Genomic DNA, 21,478 nt, shown 5'->3' on the forward strand with positions numbered 1-21,478 from the left:
TTATTTCACAGCTTTTTATGGTCATCAACTAGGCTGCCCAGAAGGGAGTGAGAGTATTCAGGCAATTCCTGTCTGCTATGTGAGCCTCTTCTATCCCCTGTGTTGAAGATGTTTGCTGGGATTGGGGTTTATAGACTGAAGAAGGTTTCACGTGTGATCATGCTTACTGTGCTGAGTAACTTTTAAGACTGGAAGAATCAAGATGAGGATCCTAAATGCATCCATGTTAAAGAACTTTTGCTTGACTTTTTGAATTAGTTGTTTTCATACAAAATGAACACTTATTCATGATTTAAAATTTTTTTCAAACACTACAAGGGAGACATTAAAGTGAAAAGAGAAGTCTCATCTATCAGAGCTGGCCAATATTGTATTTCTGGCATGGATGAGATGTGATTAAGCTCTTGGGGCCCCCATGTATCCTTTTCCTTAAAGCATCAATGGGTTCATACCACGTATTCTGTCCTGCGACTTGCTTTCTTCACAGTAGTGTCTTCCATATCAGGACATACTGAGCCATCTCATTCTGCCTCAGGGCTATTCCATCTGCCTGGAACATGATTCTGGAACAGTCCCAGATTCATGGCTCACTCTTGTCTAGTCCTTACTCAGTTGCCTCCTTCTTGCTGATGACTTCGTTAGCTGCTCTATCTCAAATTTTGACCATTCCCCTATCACTTTCTATCCCCCTTCCCTATTAATGACTTTCCTAGCATACTTCTGTTTATTGTCTGTTCCCCCACTGTAATGTACACTCTATGGTGGGGAGGAATTTTTGACTGTATTGTTCACTGCCATATCCCCAACCTTTAGAATAATCTGGACCCCGTAGTAGATGTTCAGTAAATATTCACTGAATGAACGGGTGAGTGATTACATTGTCTTCACTTTTGAATGCACATACATTTTTTTTTTTTTTTTTTTTTTGAGACAGAGTCTCACCCTGTTGCCCAGGCTGGAGTGCAGTGGCCGGATCTCAGCTCACTGCAAGCTCCACCTCCCGGTTTACGCCATTCTCCTGCCTCAGCCTCCCAAGTAGCTGGGACTACAGGCGCCCGCCACCTCGCCCGGCTAGTATTTTGTATTTTTTTAGTAGAGACGGGGTTTCACTGTGTTAGCCAGATGGTCTCGATCTCCTGACCTCGTGATCTGCCCGTCTCAGCCTCCCAAGGTGCTGGGATTACAGGCGTGAGCCACCGCGCCCGGCCTGAATGCACATTATTTTTTAAACAATCCCCTATTGATGGACGTTTAGGTTTTTGGTTTTTTTTTTTTTTTTTTTCCAGTTTTTTTCTACCTTTTTGAACAATGCTGTATTGAATATTTTTATACATATATCTTTGTACTATTTTATAATGATCCCTAGGATAAATTCCTAGAGATAGAATTGTGAGTTTAAAGGATATACACATTTTAAGTTGGATGCAGTGGTTTACGCCTGTAATCCCAGCATTTTGGGAGGCTGATGCAGGCAGATCACCTGAGGTCAACCAGGTGACCAGCCTGGTCAACATGGCGTGAAACCCCACCTCTACTAAACCTACAAAAATTAACTGGGCAGGATAGATAGCGGGTGCCTCTAATCCCAGCTACTCAGGAGGCTGAGGCAGGAGAATCACTTGAACCTGGGAGGTAGAGGTTGCAGTGAGCCAAGATTGCCCCACTGCACTCCAACCTGGGCGACAGAGCAAGACGTTGTCTCAAAAAAAATAAATTAATTAATTTTAAAAATTAAAAATAAATAAATAATACAAATTCAAAATAAAGGATATACCCATTTTAAATTTTGAATAATTAGCTTCCATTTTCCCTCCCTTAAGATAAAAGGTTATATTAATTTACAATCTTGCTAACACTGTGTGGGGATCCCATTTCTCTATTCCAGGTATAATCAACCTTTAAGCTCCATTTCTCTATACCAGGTATAATCAACCTTTACGCCTTTGCCAATCCGATGGAGGAAAATAGTATCTCATCCTAATTTGAATTTCTTTAATTATGAGTGGATTCAGCATTATTTCATATATTCACCTTTTGTATTTACTTTTCTGCTTATGTCTTCTTTTTTCATTGTTTATTACGTCATTTTGCTTGTGTTTTTGCCATCATATCTTTGTTTACTTTGGTACATTTCCTCTCTCTAGGCTGCAACCAGATATAACCCCAGAGAACAGTATACATCTGGGCCACCGCTTTCTATCCCTAGAAAGTCTCTAGGGATAGAACTTTGAACCATGTCATGGAGTCTAGTTTATAAGTAAAGAAAAAACTCCCAGACCTGTACATGATGCTAGTGTTAGCATCTTCATCTCTTATTCTTGCTCACATTTTTTGTTTATTTGTTTAAAAAAATCAAACCCATAGCAAATATTGACTGTGTACTAGATACTGTGTTTAGCATTTTATTATCTCTTTAAGTGTTACAGCAAGCCTGTCAGGGAGTACTAGTTTGTCTCCATCTATACAATTTTATAGACAGGCCATGTCCAACCCTTTGAATTCGAGGACTTTTTTGCTTATCTATTGTGGCAGATATCACCTTTTTTAAAGCTCATTAGCTAGGTAGTGTTAGTGTATTTTATGTATGGGCCAAGACAGTTCTTCCAGTGTGGCCCAGGGAAGCCAAAAGTTTGGACACCCCTGCAAATAACTGAGTAATGGTGAGATTAAGTGACTTGCCCAGCGTCATACAGTTAGTAAATGGCAAAACTAGGATTTGAGCCCAGGCAGAGTGGCTCCAGAGCCACCCCTCCTAACCACTAAGTTCTTTTACCTCCAGTATGAGTAATGGATTATGTTGCCCATTGTCTGTTTCAGGAGACCTTTTTGCCTATCTGTCTCCATTCAGAAAACAACTGGCTACAGTTGTTGAAGCAAGGGAAAGCTATTCATGTACAGATCTGGGAGGGTTTTGTTTGTTTGTTTGTTTTTTGTTTTACTTATAAACTAGATTCCATTACATGGTTCAAAGTCAAAGTAATATAGAAAGGTATTTGGTAAAAAGTTTCATGCCACTCTTATCTGTTCTATTTCCCCTGCTCTCATTTCTGTATATACTTCCTGTTTATATACTTACAAAGCGAAGTAAATAAATATGGCAGGTTGTCAAATAATGTCGTTTTGTCCAATGTCGTTTCGTTTTAATGTTGATGAGAAAAGAAAAATCCATTCCTGCCTGGGGCCACTGTCTGTGTGGAGTCTGCACATTCTCCCCATGTCTGTGTGTGTTTTCTCTGGGTATTCAAGCTTCTTCCCATATCCCAAAGGTCTGCACGTTAGGTGAACTGGCATGTCTGAATTGTCCCCAGTCTGAATGAGTACAAGTGTATGTGTGAGTGTGCCCTGCGATGGGATGGCATCCTCTCCAGGGTTGGTTCCCGCCTTGGCCTTGAGCTGCTGGGATGGACTCTGGCCACCTGGAACTAAATAAGCAGATAAATCATTTACATACTTGTTTATATAAGTCTTTCTTAAATGTATGTATAGCTAACATTTATTTCAGTGTCTAATATTAGAAGTGTTTTGGTCTGTATTTAGAAGTCTGGTGTTTTTGTGACCAGGATAGGTCAAAGGAGCTTAACTCTTGTTTATGTCAATTAGTGCATGGTAAAGTTGGTTTTGTTATGTGTCATTGTGCTTAAAGTCACAGTTTCCAAGAATCTAGCAACATTAAGGACTTACTGTGTATATGTACATACATTTACATATATGTAATGTTTATTCATCAAATATTTATTGAGTGCCTCTTTATACAAGGCACTGTGCTGACTTCCAAGGAGTATACAAAGAAGCAGGAAACATAGAAATCTCTGGCCTCAGGAAGCTCACAGTCTAGTTCTATAATGAAAGTATAAGTGGACATAAAACATGGTGTTTGTATGACATAGTACTTTCTTAGCTGATTCAGGCCTCAATACAAAGCACATTCAGCCTGCTAAAGGTGGTAAATATTAATATGTATCTTGGCTTTTGGGGCTAAGGTTAGAGTTCTACTGAATCATCTATCAGTCTCTAAAATATAAGAAATGTATCTTATTTATCGTAATAGATTCTTCAGGACTTTATGGTTTGAACAAATGAATCTGTGTTTCTTTTAAATATAGACTTCAAGGAAACTGTTTTATATCTTTCTTTCATTTTTTTTTTTTTTAAATAGAGACAGGATCTCCCTCTGTCACCCAGGCTGGAGTGCAGTGGTGTGATCAAAGCTCACTGTAAGTAAGCTCAGGCTTCTGGGATTGAGAGATCCTCCAGCCTCAGCCTCCCAAGCAGCTGGGACTACAGGTGCATACTATCACACCTAGCTAATTTTTGTGGGGTGTTTTTATGTTTTGTTTTGTTTATATATATATATATAAATTTAAAAATATAAATAGAGACAAGGTCTCACTCTGTTACCCAGGCTGGTCTTGAACTCCTGGGCTCAAGCAGTCTTCCTGCCTCAGTCTCCCAAAGTGCTGGAATTACAGGCATGAGCCACCACACCCAGCCTGTTTTATATCTTCTTCATGAACTCAAAAGGAAGCTTTTTAAAGAACCATTTTTATTTTAGAGTCCATCCCTGCCTTGAAGAGCCTTGTCAAGTTGGATGAAAATGAAACTTCACGCCTGTAATCCCAGCACTCTGGGAGGCCAAGGTGGGCGGACCATGAGGTCAGGAGATCGAGACCATCCTGGCTAACCTGGTGAAACCCTGTCTCTACTAAAAATACAAAAAACTAGCTGGGCGAGGTGGCGGGAGCCTGTAGTCCCAGCTACTCCGGAGGCTGAGGCAGGAGAATGGCGTGAACCCGGGAGGCGGAGCTTGCAGTGAGCCAAGATCGTGCCACTGCACTCCAGCCTGGGCGACACAGCGAGACTCCATCTCAAAAAAAAAAAAAAGGATGAGGACTTATCTTTATAAAGTTTGTTTTGGTGGGGGTCATCTTTTTTCCTTATTGAGGCTTCCTCTTCCAATTACGCCTGTCCCATGGGCAGTAAGTGGAAAAGAGTTTATCCCAACTACAATATAATATTTTGGGGCTATCGACAAGCTACCTTCAATTTATTTTTTTTAAATCTCAGTTTCTGTGTATTATAACTTAATTCTGTTAAAAGACATCTTTGTTCAGTACCCCTCCAGTATTTCTAGACATTCCAGAAACCATATGGAAGAAGTATGGCGTGGTAGTTAAAAGAATAGGCTCTGGAGCCAGCCTGCTCATGTTGAAATTCTGAATCTGCCACTTTCTTTCTGTGACAAGTTACTGGACTTTTATTTATTTTCACTGCTCCTAAGTAGATGTCTTAAATGTTAGAGATTTGTGAATTGATTCAGTTTATTCTCCCCATTGAGCTTTAGAGCCAAGGACAAGAACCAAAAGATGAAATCTAGCATCTTATATTTATCTAAGCACTTTTCATCAAAGACAATACTTACTAACATGTAATATGCACATACTATGTGCATGGAACACATGCACTAAGTATTTCCATGCATTTTATATGATGCAAAGTAATATTCTTCTTTGAAGGAACATGAATCCCAAAGGAAAAAAGCCAAAGTTAAAGGTTACGTAAGAACTAGAAGTAGTAAGGAAACATGGTTTTCTCTTCCTGCCCATGGCTGCCAAACTGTTCTCTGAAGACTGCTTTGTGACAGAAGCCCTTTCCTTTGAAAGTCTGTCACGTCACAAGAAAAAGATCTCTTTCTTTGGAGGTACATTTGTGGGCACATGAAAGGCTTTTACAAATTTTTTTGGCCATCCTTTTCATTGTGGGAATCTGGTGCTTGCTGCCTAGTTGGAGAGTAGAGGAAAAGACTCTGGCTTTTTAGGGAGATAGAGATGGGAAGGGAGCATGGCCCAGCTGGGTGTGCTAGCTGCACTTCTAGAACCTTTCATTTCATGTAAGGGCTTCAGGATAAGGGGGTTGCATTTAGCTTTAGGGTCTTATGGACATTTGGACCATTTGTTTCATAATCATTTTTAACTGTTTCCTTAGGCTCTTTATTGAGAAACTACCAAAGCATCGAGATTACAAATCTGCTGTCATTCCTGAAAAGAAAGACACAGTAAAGGTGGGTCTTGACTGTCACTGTTGCCCATCTAAAAGCTTCAGAGCAGTACAGACTGACTTCAAGATAAAAGTAGTAGTCTCTGCATCTGAGTATCAGATCCTACAATAGGAAATAAGGCCATTTCACCAGAACAGTTCTAAAGTAGCAGGTATGGTACAGTAGGGGGTATTTTAAATCATTTTGGGAAATGTTGCAATCACCAACTTGACTTAAGTCTTCTTTTGGATTCTCTTAATTTTCTGGTATTGTTCTAATTCTATTTTCTGTTTGGTGTCTCAGAAATTAAAGGAGATTGCATTTCCCAAAGCAGAAGAGCTGAAGGCAGAACTGTTAAAACGATATACCAAAGAATATACAGAATATAATGAAGAAAAGGTCAGTATACAACAGCCAAGAAGAAAATTATTTTGCTTTTTTAGACTGTGCCCTGGGATTGTAATATGACATTTCAATATATCCTGTGCTTTTAATGTGCTGTTTCACCTTTTTTGGGCAAAGACCAGAAACTCAAAAAAGTAGAATACCACCAGTGGTTAGGCTCAGGATTGTAACACAGATATAGCCTATTTGTTGAAGAGAGTGACTTGAGGGACAGAAAATCTGTTGCCTACCTGCTATATCTAGAGTGAGAATCTTAAGAACAATGAACATTCTCTCCATAACATAGGTTTTTAGATCAAAGAATTTGAGGGTTTCATTCACATTTGATTATACCTGAAGCTATTTATAAGAATTGACTTTTCAAGCTTTTTTTTTTTTTTTTTTTTTTTTGAGACAGTCTCACTCTGTCACCTAGGCTAGAGTGCAGTGGCACAATCTCAGCTCACTGCAAACTCTGCCTCCCCAGTTTAAGTAATTCTCCTACCTCAGCCTCCCAAGTGACTGGGACTGCAGCCATCTGCCACCACACCCGGCTGATTTTTGTATTTTTAGTAGAGATAAGGTTTCACCATATTGGCCAGGCTGGTCTCAAACTCCTGACCTCAGGTGATCTGCCTGCCTCGGCCTTCCAAAGTGCTGGGATTACAGGCGTGAGCCGCTGCACCCAGCAATTTCAAGCTATTTTCAAATGATCTTTTTGGGAAGAGTCAGTTAAAACATGTGGAGAAACTCCTAGGGCGCTGTCAGTGGCCAGCTGTGAATACATACTCCAGCCACTCACAGGCTGTTATGTAGCTGTCTGCTGGTCTCTATTCTGGACTCTGATGTTGAAAATCAGCAGAGGGATGAACAGCTATGAGGTATATATTTCTTTTTTTTTTTTTTTTTTTTGAGATGGAGTCTTGCTCTGTCCCCCAGGCTGGAGTGCAGTGGCACGATCTCTGCTCACTGCAAGCTCCGCCACCTCCCAGGTTCACGCCATTCTCCTGCCTCAGCCTCCCGAGTAGCCGGGACTACAAGCGCCCGCCACCATGCCTGGCTAATTTTTTTGTATTTTTAGTAGAGACAGGGTTTCACCGTGTTAGCCAGGATGGTCCCGATCTCCTGACCTCGTGATCCGCCTGTCTCGGCCTCCCAAAGTGCTGGGATTACAGGCGTGAGCCACCACGCCCGGCCTGAGGTATATGTTTCTAAAGCGACAAATGAGTGTAAGCTTTAAGGAGGAGGTTATCACTTAGCATTTCTTTCTTTTTTTTTTTTTTTAAATCCAAGTGCCACTCAAGTATTTCTTATTAGCTTAAAATGTCACTCTGTGTTGAACAAATACATAAAAACCATAAAAATTTCAGAGGCTTCATTTTGGGTTAAAATTCAGTAGAAGGCCAGGCGTGGTCGCTCATGCCTGTAATGCTAGCACTTTGGGAGGCTGAGGTGGGTGATTGCTTAAGCACAGGAGTTCGAGACCAGCCTGGGCAACATGGTGAAACCCCCTCTCTACAAAAAAATACAAAAATTAGTGTGGTGGCACGCACCTCTGGTTTCAGCTATTTGGGAGACTGAGATGGGAGGATCACCTGAGCCCAGGGAGATTGAGGCTGCAGTGAGCCATGATTAGCCACTACAGTCCAGTCTGGGTGACAGAGTGAGATTCTCTCTCTAAAAAAAAAAAAAAAATTCAGTAGAGACCCCCAAAATAGCAGATATAAGTTTGGTTCTGGTTCTATTTTATAGCCTTGCTTGAAATATAGAATATATACATGACACAGAGAGAATGAAACTGTGATACAGGTTGGGAGAACACAGACAATAAGTTGCATCAAGATTTCAGGCCAGACACTGTGGCTCACGCCTGGAATCCCAGCACTTCAGGAGGCCAAGGTGGGCAGATTATTTGAGCCCAGGAGTTCAAGACTAGCCTGGGCAACATGGCGAAACCCTGTCTCTACAAAAATTACAAAAATTAGCCAGGTGTGGTGGTGCACGCCTGTGGTCCCACCTGCTCAGGAGGCTGAAGTGGGAGGATCGCTTGAGCCTGGGAGGTCGAGGCTGCAGTGAGCTGTGATCATGCCATTGCACTTCAGCCTGGGAAATAGAGTGAGACCCTGTCTCAAAAAAAAAGAAAAAGATTTCAAGGAAGAGGAAAGTGCGTTAGGTAGAATCATTGCCAGGAGGATACTGAGAGGATTGGGATTTTAATTGTCCTTGGAGATAGGTACAGTGGCCGGATAGAAGGGGGTGGTGACTAACTCCATAGGTATAAAGATACTGAGGAAAGCATGAAGCCTGTGTTAGGTAATCAGGCCAGAGCAGAAGTACATTTTGGAAATCTCTGTGCTTAAAAAGCCTTGTTCTCCTGAAGTGTGAAGTCACTGAGGTGTGAAGTGTTAGCCTAAATTTTCTCTCTTTGTAGAAGAAGGAAGCAGAGGAATTGGCCCGAAACATGGCCATCCAGCAAGAGCTGGAAAAGGAAAAACAGAGGGTAGCACAACAGAAGCAGCAGCAATTGGAACAGGAACAGTTCCATGCCTTCGAGGAGATGATCCGGAACCAGGAGCTAGAAAAAGAGCGACTGAAAATTGTACAGGAGTTTGGGAAGGTGGACCCTGGCCTAGGTGGCCCGCTAGTGCCTGACTTGGAGAAGCCCTCCTTAGATGTGTTCCCCACCTCACCTGTCTCATCCACACAGCCTTCAGACTGTCACACAACTGTAAGGCCAGCTAAGCCACCTGTGGTGGACAGGTCCTTGAAACCTGGAGCACTAAGCAACTCAGAAAGTAGTAAGTGCATTTGCTGATGTCCTCTTCTTTCTCAGTTGCAGCCAAACAGTATCATTCTGATGGGGTCAACCTAAGATCCCACTCATTAAGCTTTGGTCACAGAAACCCATCTGATAAGTATTGCTGTACTGTGTCCTAATACACTGGCTCTATTATAAAAGTGGCCTTGCTGAAACCTAGTCTGGTCGATTTTCTGAAGAGCTTAATGTTATTCTTGAAAGTCAGACTATCAACTTTTTAGTTGAAAGGAAAGGAATTTGCCAAACCTATTTCATAATCCTCAGATATAACATCATCAGACTGCTGTGTGACTGTGTGTCTCCTGCTCTGACTTTGTTACCTCTCTAGCAATTCAGATCTTGCTGTTGAATACTCAAAAGCAGAATATCTTCCCCCCCCCCCACTTTTTTTTTAAAATATGAAAATATAGCTGTGAGAGACACTTCCTAACTTTAGCTTGCTGGCTGTCTCATGGAGTTTCTCCATGGTGTTCAGAAACTGGGTCCATTCTTGGCATTTTTTATGATCCTGCTTTGTTCATGCCTTTTTTGGGGGACTGCACTGTATTTTTTATTTTGTTGTGGTTTGGCATTTTAACTTCTTCCAGAAGACTAAGTTCAGAAGTAAATAACTGCCCAGATTGTTTTCCATTCTCAAGAATATACACTAGTGTATTTCTTTTAAAGTCATACTCTGATATTCTTATCTGAGATAAAGATTTAAAATTAAAAGTTCCGACGAATGGGCAGTGTCTTAGTCCATTTTGTGCTGCTATAACAGAATACTTGAGGCTGGGTAATTTATAATGAACACAAATTTATTTGGTTCATAGTTCTGGAGAGTGGGAAGTCCAAGATCCAGGGGCCTGGCAAGGGCCTTCTTGCTGCGTCATCCCACGACAGAAGGGTGGAAGGGCAAACAAAGATCCCTCATAGCCTCATCACCTCTTAGATCCCACCTCTCAATAATTTTGCATTAGGAATTAAGTTTCCATAACATGAACTTTGGGAGACACAGTCAAACCACAGCAGGGAGGTTTTTTTTTAATTCTTTGTATTAGATTCTGACAGAAAATTCCTGAATGTTTAAAGAATTTGTCTTTTTTCCCTACTAAATTTTATTTTTTACTTTTATTTTTTAAGTTTTTGTGGGTATATAGTAGGTGGGTATATTTATGGGGTACATGAGATGTTTTGGTACAGGCATGCAATATGAAATAAGCACATCGCCGGGTGCAGTGGCTCAAGCCTGTAATCCCAGCACTTTGGGAGGCCGAGACAGGCAGATCACGAGGTCAGGAGATTGAGACCATCCTGGCTAACATGGTGAAACCCCGTCTCTACTAAAAAATACAAAAAACTAGCCGGGCGAGGTGGCGGACACCTGTAGTCCCAGCTCCTCGGGAGGCTGAGGCAGGAGAATGGCGTGAACCCGGGAGGTGGAGCTTGCAGTGAGCTGAGATCGGGCCACTGCACTCCAGCCTGGGTGACAGAGCGAGACTCCGTCTCAGGAAAAAAAAAAAAAAAGAAATAAGCACATCATGGAGAATGGGGTATCCATCCCCTCAAGCATTTATCCTTTGAGTTACAAACAATCCAATTACATTCTTAAGGTTATTTTTAAGAAAACTTTTCTTAAGTTAGTAGTTTGCCCTTTTCTTAACTTGAATAATTAAAGCCTACTATTTTCTCTTCTTGAAGTAATGTGCTCCTTAAAGCTGTGGCCCAAGATTGGAGAAGAGACTTTATAACCCTTGTTTTGGTGTGGTTAGAATGAGATCCCCACTCACTGCCTGAAGCTGGAGGGATCCCAGTGGCTTAATGTTGCTCTCCCAGGGCTGCTGGCTATGAGGACTGCTTGAGGAGGCGGGGTTCAGTGATCTCAGACTTTTCACCTTTCTCCATTACAGTTCCTACAATCGATGGATTGCGCCATGTGGTGGTGCCCGGGCGACTGTGTCCACAGTTTCTCCAGTTAGCCAGTGCCAACACTGCCCGGGGAGTGGAGACATGTGGAATTCTCTGTGGAAAACTGGTAAAAAAAACCAAACTCTTGTCTGAACCAAAACTGTTTCTTTCCCTCTTGGCATCCTGTGACTCCCAGAGAAAATATCCAGGGTCAGTTACTCTTTGTACCAATCCCTCCACTGAAGGAACCGTGGATTGCATAATTTCGTGTCACTTTGAATTTGGTGACCCTGTATTGATTGATTGAATTGAAGTGATTATTTTAATGCTATTAGTAAGAAATACCTAATTTTAAACTTGGTAGGAAGATCCAGTCATTATCTACATATCAGTTTTTTTAGTACCTAATTTATGGTAGGACCTGGGAATATAAAATATGTAAAGCACATAGTATGAGTCCACGAAAAGTGCCCAGTCACTTTGGGGAGAAGGCAGACATGCACTCAAGTCTAACCATCATGCTGAAAAATATGTACAGTGTAAGTATTGGGAATTTTGAGGAAGGAAAGGTCACTAAATGGAGGCACTTAAAGAACCCATTACTGCTGAATGAATAAATAAATGAAGTGGAGTAAATGTAAGCTGAGGCTTATGGGATGAGATGGACTTAAGGAAACAGTGACAGGAAAACGACTTTAGACCTGAGCAAGGGAAGATAAATGGTACTCTACTCAGAGCTTCTGAGCAGACCAGTTTGGCACAGCAGGAAATTCCCTCAGGGCTGTGATGTTTGCCCAGGCTGCAGAGTTCTAGGGTTGGTCTCTGCATCGGTTGCTGTACAGAGCACCCCAGGCAACGTGCATGAGCAGCCAAGGTCGTGAACCACTGAGTGGCAGGACTTCTGCTGTGTGGGAAGGGCTTTTACTCGTATAGATGCTTACGTTTCCACTTTCGGGATGGAGTGGAGCAGGATTGCATGAGTGCTAGAAAATTGTGACCAGCTGTTTTCTCCTTTGGCAGATGAGGAATGAATTTACCATTACTCATGTTCTCATCCCCAAGCAAAGTGCTGGGTCTGATTACTGCAACACAGAGAACGAAGAAGAACTTTTCCTCATACAGGATCAGCAGGGCCTCATCACACTGGGCTGGATTCATGTAAGCAATTCTGAGCTCTCTGAGAGGTAGTCTCCGCCTCTCCCGTGGTGGTATAAACACACTGCGTGTTTCTTTGAACGAAGTCAATTATATCTAGATTATTTATTGTTTTTCTCGCTTTTGGATGCGGTCCTTAGCATACTTGACTATTGTACTTCAATACTGTTTGCTTCCCACTTAGGGCTTTTAATTTTTTTAAACTTTTAATTTATTTTTTAGTAAAAATAAACTGTTTTCCCTAAAGTTCTAGTTACCCTCTGAGTGTGACTGGTGATGGGATGCTGGCCTAGAATACATGTGGACATTGACCTTAGAGACTATGCCTACTGTATACAGATGATGTTCCTTAAAGGTATACAACTCAAAATATTTTAAATGAGCCAAGGAGGTTAATTCAGATGCTTGCATTTGGTCTTTCTTAAAGCACCTTTATATAAACAAGAAGGGCTATAAATACACATCATTTTCAAGTGTCTGCATATCTTGTGCAGCCTTCTGGTAATGTTCAGGTAAAATATGATGCCTTCCCTAAAGATTATTTTTAAATTTTTCTTTCTATTCCTTTTTAACCCCTCACTCTCATAACCCAAGCTGCATTTTATGTTGTATGACAGAGTTGCAAATAAATTGGCTTATTCTTGGATTACACATGCTTGTATGCCAGAATTTGGGAAAGACTGACCTGTGAGGCAGTCCCGTGTGCCTTCCGTCCTTTCTTCTGTTCAATTACATTCATGTTGATGATTTGCCTGTTATTGTGTATCCCCACCACACCCCCATTGTAGTAGATGGGGGAGAGAAAACTTGTTCCTTATCTGCCAGGGGATACAAATTTGAGTAAGGTATGATTTTAGCCTCATGAAGGAGATTAAATAAATAGACAATTAATAACTTCACCTGGGGCAGAATGTGCTAAGGGTTTCAAGAGGTGCCAGGAAGGCACTGTGGAATTCAGAGGAAGGAGGGACCATGCCCGGTAGGGTTTAGTAGAATGTTGGCAAGCTGGACCTAGGGCAAGTTCCTTATGAAGCAGACAAGTAGAGAAGAGGCAGACTCTGTTCCTGGAGCATTGTGGGGACCAGTTCGCTGAGATTTATGATTCATATCAGGAAACAATGGTAGACATGTATTTTTGTTTTTTGTTTTTTGTTTCACTCTTGTCACCTAGGGTGGAGTGCAATGGCAGATCTTGGCTCACTGCAACCTCTGCCTCCTGAATTCAAGCAATTCTCCTACCTCAGCCTCCCAAGTAGCTGGGACTACAAGTGCCCGCCACCATGCCCAGCTAATTTTTGTATTTTTGGTAGATATGGGGTTTCACCATGTTGGCCAGACTGGTCTTGAACTCGTGATCTCAGGTGATCCACCCGCCTTGCTTCCCAAAGTTCTGGGATTACAGGCATGAGCTACCGCGCCCAGCTAGATATGTTTTAATGCAGTACATTAGAGCCGTGTTCTGGAGGGTCTGGGGTGGACAGGCAGAATTGTTCCACTTTTTAGTAAGTGGAGAATTCTTAAAGGTTTTTGAGCAGAACAATGATATGATTAAAGCCATACTTTAGAAAATTTAACATAAGTACAGTTTTAAGGTAGGTTGTGGCAAGGAGATGATTTAAGAGGTTAGTGTGCTGATAAAAATCTAATAATGATGAGATCTAGGGTGATGCCATTGTGTTTGAGAAGGAGGAGATGAGTGTAGGATTTCAGAGAATTTGAGAAGTGAGTAATAGAGAATGATGACTCAGAGTCAATGGTGACTTAGAGGTTTGGGGCCTTGCAGTGATCATCTCGTAAGCAAAAGTAGGGGATCCAGGAGAAGGATTTGATTTGAAAGTGGGGTTCAGTTCTGAGCAAGTTGAATTTCAGGTACTGGTGAGATACCAAATCATTGGAGGTAGTTATCAGCCAGTTGGCAATGTAGGGCTAGAACTTGGGAGCAAAGTCAAAGCAGGAGAGAGGGCTCTGGGAATCCACTATGTAGTGCTGATCTTGGAAGCCCTGGAAGGGGGAGAAGAGTCTAAAGCAAGAAAAGGTTCACTGGCAACCTGGGGGACAGGCCACCTAAGGGAACATAGAATGTAGTTAGCAGTGAAGCAAAGAGATGTGTGAAAGGGAGGGAAGTCCTCTCTCCCTTGCCTCGTTTATAATTTCACCACTTCAATATGTATCTCTAAACACTATAGTTTACTTTTGCCTGACTTTTACCTTTTTGTAAATGGAATTATACCATATGTATATTTGTGTCTTGCTTCTTTTGCTCGACATTTTGAAAGTTTATCCACATTCTAGTGTGTAGTTTTCTGAACATGTTCTTATGCCCAATGAGCCAACAATAGAGATGGAAAAGGGCAGGAGAATCAAGGTAATGTGATGATAAGGAAGGACCGAATCAGAAGCACAAAGAGGGATTCATCTTCACAGGGGGAAAACCATCCACTCCTCCAAGACAAGATTGAATGAACAGAAATGAAGATACAGAGAGATTTTTGAAATGATGTTTGGAGGAGTTGAGGAAACACGTTTTAGACAATCTTGACCTCAATAAAGTTGGAGTCTAGGTCTGCTGTTGAGCAAGAGGGAGACCAAGGAAGATTTAGAAACTGGAGGAGATGGGGGAAAGGTTAGAATCATTCTGTACAGACTTCAGGTAGAACTTAGCTACAAATGAGTAAAAGCGTTTTAAGTATCAGTGAGGGCCCAGCTGGGAACAGATTTAGAGCCTAAATTGATAGTAGTTCAGCTTATTTATTTATTTATTTATTTTTGAGATGAGGTATCACTGTTGTTTATGTTGGAGTACAGTGGCTATTCACAGGCACAATCATACTGCACTACAGCCTTGAACTCCTGGGCCCAAGTGATCCTCCTGCCTCAGCCTCCTGAGTAGCTAGGACTACAAGCAAACACCACCATGCCCAGCTAGTTCAGCTTTTTTTCCTCCATAATATTTCTGCACCATTCCTTCCTAATTCGGGATTAAAAACAAACAGGCTGAGTGTGGTGGCTCACACCTGTAATCACAACACTTTGGGAGGCCAAGGTGGGATGATCTCTTGAGCCCAGGAGTTCAAGACCAGCCTGGGCAACATAGCAAGACCTCATCTCTATAAATTTAAAAAAATTATGCATTTGTGGTGGCACACGCCTGTGGTCCCAGCTACTTGGGAGGCTGAGGCAGGAAGATTGCTTGAGACTGGAGGTCAAGGCTGCAGTGAGAGCCGTGATCAAGCCACTGCACTCCAGCCTGGGCAACAGAGTGAAAACCCTGTCTCAAAAACAAACGAAAAGCAGACCGTAAGATTTATTCAGATCTTGAAATTGGCCAGAGGAAAATGCAAAAGATCAGTTCTTCCTTCTTAACCTTGTCAACTATAAATCAGCTTCCCAGGTCAAAAACTTTGTATGGTCATGGATTGATCACCAACTGTTGTCAGACCTCCAGCCCAGAACTCAAGGCACTCTTCATCATGTCTCAGCCCCATCTGAGCCATTTCCCTCTAGGGAAAATTTCCCATCCAGGCACCCAGGCTGCCTTCAGCATTCACCCTCCTTGCTCATTTCTGCTCCTTCGGCATATTGTTTTCTCTTTGTGAAAGTGCCTTCCTGTGTCACCAGCAGCATGGGCACAGTGAACATAGTGAACTTTAATTCAGGAAACTTGACTGTGAAAGGAAGGAGGGAGAGAAGGTACAATAGTTAGAGAGGAACAGGGGATCACGGCAAAGTTTTTTGATTCCATTTAATAGTTGTTTACTGAGTCCCTGCTTATGTCTCTTTATTATCTTTCTGGCTACCCACATTTACTCCCAGTTAGAATCCTGGGCTCTAACCATGGGATGGAAGGTGATGTTGGCACAGGCCACTGCTCCTTAGCAGCCTAAAGGATTATATTCTCATCAGGTAGAAACTTTGTGGTCACTGAAGTCCTTACATGTCCCGTGAAGACTTGTGTGTGGATTTGCTGCCTGCACTCAGCTAACACGTTCCTGTCCTGAAGGCTTCTTCCACAGTGAGCTCATCACAGCACCCTGTGGAATGGTGCTTCTCAGATGAGGCTGCACATAAGAATCACTTAGTGAGCTTTTAAGAAAAGTGTTCCTCATGATGGTTCTTTCCAGGGGTGGGGTGCAGGAGTCTGGGCTTTTGTCAAGCTCTGCAGGAGATTTGTTTTTTTGGGCAGCAGGTTTGAAAACGCTAGTCAATTGCATGTTTTTATTGTCTGTGCTTTTCTGTCAGTGAACGTTGGTTGTCTTTTCGAATCATGCTAGATCTTTTTCCATTTTTGTTACCTAAGATCACACCTCCTCTAAGATGAACATAAGTCATTATGTAGTTGTCTGTTTTGCATATAAAATATGTGCTTAATAAAACAAACAATGGAAACAAATTAATCAGGATGCACATTTAGGTGATGCTTTAACTGATTAACCTCAAATTTTAGAATCGTGTTCTCCTTCCAAACAGAATGGCCTCCTTTGTATGATTTAACTATCCGCTGAAATTCAAGTAGTCCCCTACCTCCCATATCTTCCTTGGATGATGCTTTAGCTACAGGACAGCCTTTGCCTATAGAACCTGATTTATGCTTGACCTTTTAACACCTCTGTGGGAAAGAAGAATCATTCATCTAATTGTGGTTTACTAAGTCCTTGACTTCTACTATGTTGAAATATTAGGTATGTACCTTCTGTTCCAGAATGGGTGACTCGATGGTATGGAGAGACCTTGTAAGGAACCAAATAAGTCTTGATGGTCAATTAGAAATTATGAGTCTCTTGAAAAACAAAAACCTGAATCATCCAGAGAGAGACACTTCTTAGAGGAGATAGAAGAAATTCCCTAGGAAAAGTTCCAAGGGCCACTGCGTGCCATTCACAGTTGTTGAGGACACTCACCTACCTTGTCCATGGATGCCCATCATGACAACCCCAGTAACACCTTTGATTCCATGGATCCCTGGGTGAATCCAACATCGTAGTCCTTGAGTTCTTCCAATTTGGTTCAAGAACAGGAGAGCCAGAGCAGGAAATATCAGCAAACAACCTCCTCTTCTGTCTCCAACCCTGAGACACAGATGTCTTTGCCTGTCTCCACTCCTACTGTCTGGTGATCTTTGTGCAGCAGGTATGCTTCTGAAGGAGGTCTCCAAGCCAGTTTCTGTGTGCTGTCATCTGAGATGGGGTTCCCCTTGCCAGTTCTCACACCCCACAAGATCCACTACACTGATCTCCTGGCTAGCACACACCAACCTCAGGGAGGCCTTTTCTTCACACTTGGAACCTAGATCTTGATTTCCTTTTGAAAGGTCAGAATTTGTTTAACTGGAATGTGGCACAGCATTGAATTCTTCTGCCTTGTCTATTTCAGCTTCAGAATTCTGTTTTTCTCCCACTTTGCAGTGGTCTTTGAGTTTTAACACTGAGGAACAGTATCTTTCCCCAATGATGCCCCAGATGGAAGGTTTGAGCTCTGTCCCTGGGTCCTCTCCATACCCCCCTAGTTTAATGGCCCAGTGTCTTGATGCCTTCTCACATCATGGCTCTGCAGCCTACAGTCTTTCATCCAACCAGGAATTCCAGAACCCATCAGGCACCCTAGATCTTCTAAACCAGTGGGATCAGAGTCCCCGTTTTGAGTAGTACAGAGAGGAAAGTTCCCCCTCGTGTTTACCTCCCTTTTTTGTCTGCCTACTCCAGTTCCCCCTTTCTTGAGTGCTCAAGCTGCCTAACATCTTCCACTGTCTTCAAACAAGGGAAGCCAGAAAGTTCCAAGCCTCTTCATCCTCAGTTTACTTTTGTCCAGTACAGCCTCAGTGACCTCTGGGAGCTCTCTCCCTGAGAAGGTTTTCTGAGTGAATTAGATGAAATGTGATGGGTGGGTTATTTGATATGTCATCTATAACCATGAGCTAGGACAGCATGCACTTGCCTGGGCTTAATGCTGTTGCTTTCCATTAGAAAAAAGATCACCTTATCATTCATCAGACACTACAGAATCTCAGAATTATGGTTCTGCACAATGTAAGTGAGAGCATACATCCACCTACCCAGGAATTGAAGTGGGATCTCCCCCACCCCATTTGTAGCATCTCCCTGTGCTTGCTCTTCAGACAAATGCCCATCTGTTTAGTTGTCATTCTGCTGGGGCCAATGCAATCTAAGTTATTTCATTTCCTTAGTTATTTTCATCCCCTTCCCCTCTCTCATTGTATCCTTCACCACGGACAGCTCTTGGAGTTTCCAATAATTGTTTATACTCCTTATTTCTTTTCTTTTCTTTTTTTTTCTTTTTTGAGATGGAGTCTTGCTCTGTCACCCAGGCTGGAGTGCAGTGGCGTGATCTCGGCTCACTGCAAGCTCTGCCTCTCGGGTTAATGCCATTCTCCTGCCTCAGCCTCCCGAATAGCTGGGATTACAGGTGCCTGCCACCATACCCGGCCAACTTTTGTATTTTTAAGAGAGATGTGGTTTCACCATGTTGGCCAGGCTGGTCTGAAACTCCTGACCTCAAATGATCTGCCCCCCTCAGCCTCCCAAAGTGCTGGGATTACGGACATGAGCCTCTGTGCCCAGCCGGTTTTTTTGTTTTTTTTTTCTTTTTTTAATTGACAAATAACAATAGTCTATATGTTTTGAAATATGTATACACATATTGTGGAATGGGAAAATCAAGCTAATTAGCATATGCATTACATCACTTTTTTGTGATGAGAACACTTAAAATCTACTCTCTTAAGCAGTTTTCAAGTGTATAATACATTGTGATGAACAGTAGTCACCATATTGTATAGTAAGTCTCTTGAACTTAAAAAAAGAAAGAAATTATGAGTCTCTTCACATACTGGTGTTAAGCTATATTTGTTTACAGTGCTGGAAAGGAGCTTCCTTACTTATTAGGAACTTCAGGTGGACCTCTCATGGTTGCAAGTGGCTTCTTACAAAGGAGATTGTGCCCAGCTGTTGAGAACTGTTTGGCTTTACTTCCTTCAGAGACCAGGCTTGGTTGTACGGCAGAGTAGGCCTCCCTTATCCTCAGGGGATATGAGCCCAGGACCGCCCCCCCCATGGATGCCTGAAATCACAGATAGTACCAAACCCTATATATACTATGTTTTTTTCCTATACATGCATACCTGCAATAAAGTTTAATTTATAAATTAGGCACAGGGCCGGGCGCGGTGGCTCAAGCCTGTAATCCCAGCACTTTGGGAGGCCGAGACGGGCGGATCACGAGGTCAGGAGATCGAGACCATCCTGGCTAACATGGTGAAACCCTGTCTCTACTAAAAAATACAAAAAATCAGCCGGGCGTGGTGGCGGGTGCCTGTAGTCCCATCACTTAGGAGGCTGAGGCAGGAGAATGGCATAAACCCAGGAGGCAGAGGTTGCAGTGAGCTGAGATCCGGCCACTGCACTCCAGCCTGGGCGACAGAGCAAGACTCCATCTCAAAATAAATAAATAAATAAATAAATAAGGCACAGGAAGAGATTAACAACAACTATAATAGAACAGTTATAAAAATACAGTGTAATAAAAGTTATGTGACTATGGTCTCTCTTTCTCAAAATATCTTATCACATGTAATATTTTCAGATCGCAGTTGATATGGGTAGCTTGAAACCTCAGAAGGGGAATCGCAAATAAGGAAGGACTACCATGTATCCTCGCTAAGAGTCCTCTGACTTTTTTTCTCTCCTCAGACTCACCCCACACAGACCGCGTTTCTCTCCAGTGTCGACCTACATACTCATTGCTCTTACCAGATGATGTTGCCAGAGTCGATAGCCATTGTTTGCTCCCCAAAGTTCCAGGAGTGAGTATAAAGGGCATGGTTCTGGGTGTTTCAAGGGGGTAATAGGGAAGAAAGCCTCAGGGGGAAAGATCTCTATTCTTGTGGCCTTGTTCTTTGTAAAACACATAGATTGTAGTATAAATTGGTTATTCTAAAGGGCTTCCTTTTAAGCACCATATCATGATTAATCTATCATGCTTGTTCAAAAAGATATCCAAGTAACAACTTAGTTGCTATTCTAAGAAAAGTCTACAAAAAATTTGAAGTGTTCGTCTTGACGCGATAGGAATGTCAAGAGTTTTATGTTGGATTAGAAAGTTTCAAAATCAAACACATTATCTCAGAATGCACTTCTTTTCAATTCCGAATCCTGTCTTTACTCCCACTTTGATTATTTACTATGAATTCCCCAGCAAAACTAGTGTGATGACAGTAATGAATCATTCTCTAACTGTGATTCATTCACCAGAGAAGAGACCTATGAGGCAGCATCCTACAGAAGCTGTCTCACAGTGACCTCTGCCCTGCTGTGTGAGTGCGCATGCTGGTGTGTGTGTGTGCACGTGTTTGGGACGGAGGGACACCTTTGCTTGACTCTTAGCCTGCCTTTTTTAAATTTCAGAACTGGATTCTTTAAACTAACTGACCATGGACTAGAGGAGATTTCTTCCTGTCGCCAGAAAGGATTTCACCCACACAGCAAGGATCCACCTCTGTTCTGTGTACGTTATCTATGTAGAAGAAACTGGGGCTGTGCTTCAGGCAGGGAGGACAGTCAGAGCTGATGAAATGCATCATCCTTCCTGATCCACACAGAAGACCAGCCTTGTCACTTACCTTTCCAGATCTCAATAGTAAGGACGTACATGAGAAGCAGTGCGGGATAGGAATAGATTTGAATCTTAGCTCTGCCACTGTGTGCCTTTGATTAGGCTACTTACCCTTCCTGGGCCTCAGTTTTCCCATCTATAAAATAGGCATAATAATAACAACACCTACTTTATAGGGTTCTTGAGATGATTAACTGAAGTAATGTGCAGGAAGTACCTAATGCAGTCGCTGGCTTATTAAAAGTTAGTTTTTCCTTTCGTCAATGTCAGTTTCTAAGCCTGTACTTCAATAAGAGATTTGAATGCAAAGGAAAAGAGAAGCCACTTAAGATAGGTAAATTAAGTATATTTGTAGAATTTTGCTTAAATCATAGGGGCTTTATGACCTGCCTATGAAGTTTTTTTTCCCTATGCTGTGGTCTGTGAATAAAAAGTTTAGTTGATGATAAGATCAGTATGTTTCCATTTGCCCCTCCAATCTGATTTGATGGTGTTGCATTACTCCATGCTGGCCATGGAGTATTATTTCTTTTGGGTTCAGAGAAAAGTCAGCAATATGAAAAAGGGACTAAGAA

The 21,478-nt window shown here is 42.1% G+C and overlaps 1 protein-coding gene across 13 annotated transcripts in view; it reads left to right on the forward strand.

Annotated features, from left to right (window-relative positions):
* STAMBP (STAM binding protein) overlaps nucleotides 1-21,478 on the forward strand; it is a 55,131-nt gene that overhangs the window by 20,953 nt on the left and 12,700 nt on the right. For 10 of the 13 annotated variants that reach the window (XM_033175126.1, XM_033175119.1, XM_033175120.1 and 7 more), the window contains 8 exons: nucleotides 5,983-6,058; nucleotides 6,338-6,433; nucleotides 8,850-9,216; nucleotides 11,126-11,250; nucleotides 12,144-12,281; nucleotides 19,982-20,094; nucleotides 20,696-20,795; nucleotides 21,174-21,233. In XM_033175126.1, coding sequence (XP_033031017.1) covers nucleotides 5,983-6,058; nucleotides 6,338-6,433; nucleotides 8,850-9,216; nucleotides 11,126-11,250; nucleotides 12,144-12,281; nucleotides 19,982-20,094; nucleotides 20,696-20,795; nucleotides 21,174-21,233 — 1,075 coding nt within the window. The remainder of the gene's footprint in view (nucleotides 1-5,982; nucleotides 6,059-6,337; nucleotides 6,434-8,849; nucleotides 9,217-11,125; nucleotides 11,251-12,143; nucleotides 12,282-19,981; nucleotides 20,095-20,695; nucleotides 20,796-21,173; nucleotides 21,234-21,478) is intronic. The other 3 variants (XR_004428189.1, XR_004428190.1, XM_033175118.1) reach the window with 1 other exon arrangement.

The sequence above is a fragment of the Trachypithecus francoisi genome, unplaced genomic scaffold (genome assembly GCF_009764315.1).
Source record: "Trachypithecus francoisi isolate TF-2019V2 unplaced genomic scaffold, Tfra_2.0 Lachesis_group17, whole genome shotgun sequence".
In the NCBI taxonomy this organism is placed as follows: Eukaryota; Metazoa; Chordata; class Mammalia; order Primates; family Cercopithecidae; genus Trachypithecus; species Trachypithecus francoisi.